Source organism: Aplysia californica, unplaced genomic scaffold (assembly GCF_000002075.1).
Source record: "Aplysia californica isolate F4 #8 unplaced genomic scaffold, AplCal3.0 scaffold00159, whole genome shotgun sequence".
NCBI lineage: Eukaryota > Metazoa > Mollusca > Gastropoda > Aplysiida > Aplysiidae > Aplysia > Aplysia californica.
Genome location: NW_004797429.1, coordinates 1284071 through 1286570, shown reverse-complemented (window position 1 = coordinate 1286570; position 2500 = coordinate 1284071). Strand labels below are relative to the sequence as shown.

The 2500-nt window shown below is 39.2% G+C and overlaps 1 protein-coding gene across 1 annotated transcript in view; it reads left to right on the top strand.

Moving 5' to 3' along the window:
• Nucleotides 1-2500, top strand: part of LOC101853851 — a 31172-nt gene that overhangs the window by 11163 nt on the left and 17509 nt on the right. The window contains exons 7-8 of the mRNA XM_013082118.2: nt 676-789; nt 1960-2106. Coding sequence (XP_012937572.2) covers nt 2052-2106 — 55 coding nt within the window. The 5' untranslated portion in view covers nt 676-789; nt 1960-2051. The remainder of the gene's footprint in view (nt 1-675; nt 790-1959; nt 2107-2500) is intronic.

Genomic DNA, 2500 nt, shown 5'->3' with positions numbered 1-2500 from the left:
GGGGGGCGAAAGGTATGGATTTTTTATTAATAGTGGGGTTTGGATGGATGGGAGGGAATGGTATTGGGCATCCACTTGAAAGCAGTTCTCCTCTTGTTTACGGAAAACTTGACTAAAGAGGGCAACGATTTATTGCCAGTTGTATTGGTATAACAAATTGCTGTGTTTCGTTTAGATTTGGAATCCTTTGTACACCCGGTTCCACAGAGGTCTAGTCAAATGACCCCAAAAGAATATTCTAATAACAGTTTGGCTTGATGATGATGTCTATAAAGATGATGATGATGATGATGATGATGATGATGATGATGATGATGATGATGATGATGATGATGATGAGGAAGAGGATGATAATGATAATGAATATGATGACGACGACAATGATAATGATGAAATCGACACCTTTTTTTGAATTTTTAAGTAAATGCTTAGCATGCTTAAATCAGTATGATGATGATGATGATGATGATGATGATGATGATGATGATGATGATGATGATGATGATGATGATGATGATGATGATGATGATGATGAATACGATGATGACGACGACAATGATGATAATGATATCGACACCTTTTTAATATTTTAAAGTAAATACTTTAGTATGCTTAAATCAGTAGACTTATTATTTAGACCAACTTTAATACATCCAAAACGTATGAACTCCCCAGGCTGTGAGATATACTCTGTGTGCTATCCAGTAGGCCAGGAGTACGACTACCAGTGTCATAAGTACCGCTGTATCAAGGACGGGAACAACTACAAAGGGAGCAAAGTAAAAACACGTGAGTGCTTCTGTTGAAACTCCTCCTCTCAACAAATTATGTTAACCCCTTTTTTTTGGGGGGGGGGTGTTCGTTAAGTGTTTTATCGTGCTCACAACTACATAAGGTCATATGATTGAGCGTGCGGGACCCACCAAACATTTTAAGTTGGTAGGAAATTTTGAATTTTGCCGGGTGGCGGCTGAAGCCTATTCTTGTCGATTTTAGACCACCAATGGATCTTTAAGGTGCGCAATTTGCTCAGAGGACTTCCGAGATTTTAAGCCCTTGTCCAAGAAGGCTAGGTGTAGATCTTTCCTACCTTGGCTGAAAGACAACTGTAAGAAGGAACCAAGGTGTAGCAGTAGAAAGGATGCAGAAAGAGTCAGGATCCCAGAGACGGGTGCAAAGGGGGCGGGGGCAGAAAGTGGAGACGAAAGCAGACGACAGCAAAGTGCTATAGAGCATGAAAGGAGGCGAAAGGAAACAATTTTAGAACATAAATTTTTTCCGTCCCTATCCGGATTCGAACTCGGGACCTCTCAATGAGAGGCGAACACCTTAACCTCTATGCCACGAGAGCCCCCAAACTAACTGGGTGGCAGACTGGTTGACCCCTAGATCGTTTTATTTGATCCCACACCTAAGCCAAAGACCCTACACAACAGGATGGTTCAGTCAGCCGAACAAACGTCCTTGGCGGTACGCGCTTATTCTCAGATGGCGCTGCAGTTGCTATTTTTAGCAGCTCTCTTTCGGTTCCCGTGAAGAAGAATAGGAATGGCGTCCCTTTTCACACACGGATCGACTACTGATTTTCACTGGCCAGCGACCGACTTTTCTATTTTTTATCTATCTATCTATCTATCTATCTATCTATCTATCTATCTATCTATCTATCTATCTATCAAGGTTGATTTTGAGGCCGATTTTTGCTTTCAGCTTAGATATCCATCTCCTAAAAGTAAGTACATTTATTCAGTGCGGCTAATGGCCCACATCACATCATATTTAAAGCACTCATTAATTGTAAAATAAAGTTTCCATATAGAAAAGGTACAGGTTCCTGAAAGAAAGATGATAAAAGAGTTATTAAAACACTCGTTTGTCAAATAAAGTTTCTTAAAGAAAAGGTACAGATTCCATCTCCTTAAAGAAAGATGATAAAAGTTTTATTGTTCAATGTTTCAGGCTGCACTGACGTTGCCGGAGTATGTCATGAGCAAGGTGAAAACTTTTCCTTCGCCATTGATGGCAAAACTTACGACAGCTGCACCTGCAACATGGAGGGTGACAAACTGAGGTATTCCTGCGTAGGAGGCGGAAATGAAGGCTCAAGTATGTACTGAATTATAAGTTAGCATACATAAATACATGTACATACATACACACACACAAACACACACACATAAATACAGATATACATACATACATACATACAAACATACATACATACATACATACACACATACACACACGCACACACACACGCACTCACACATACACACATACACGCATATACACACATATATACTTACATACATACATACCTACCTAGCTACCTACCTACCTACCTAGCTACCTACACACATACATACATACATACATACATACATACATACATACATACATACATACATACATACATACATATATACATACATACATACATACATACATACATACATACATACATACATACATACATACATACATACATACATACATACAT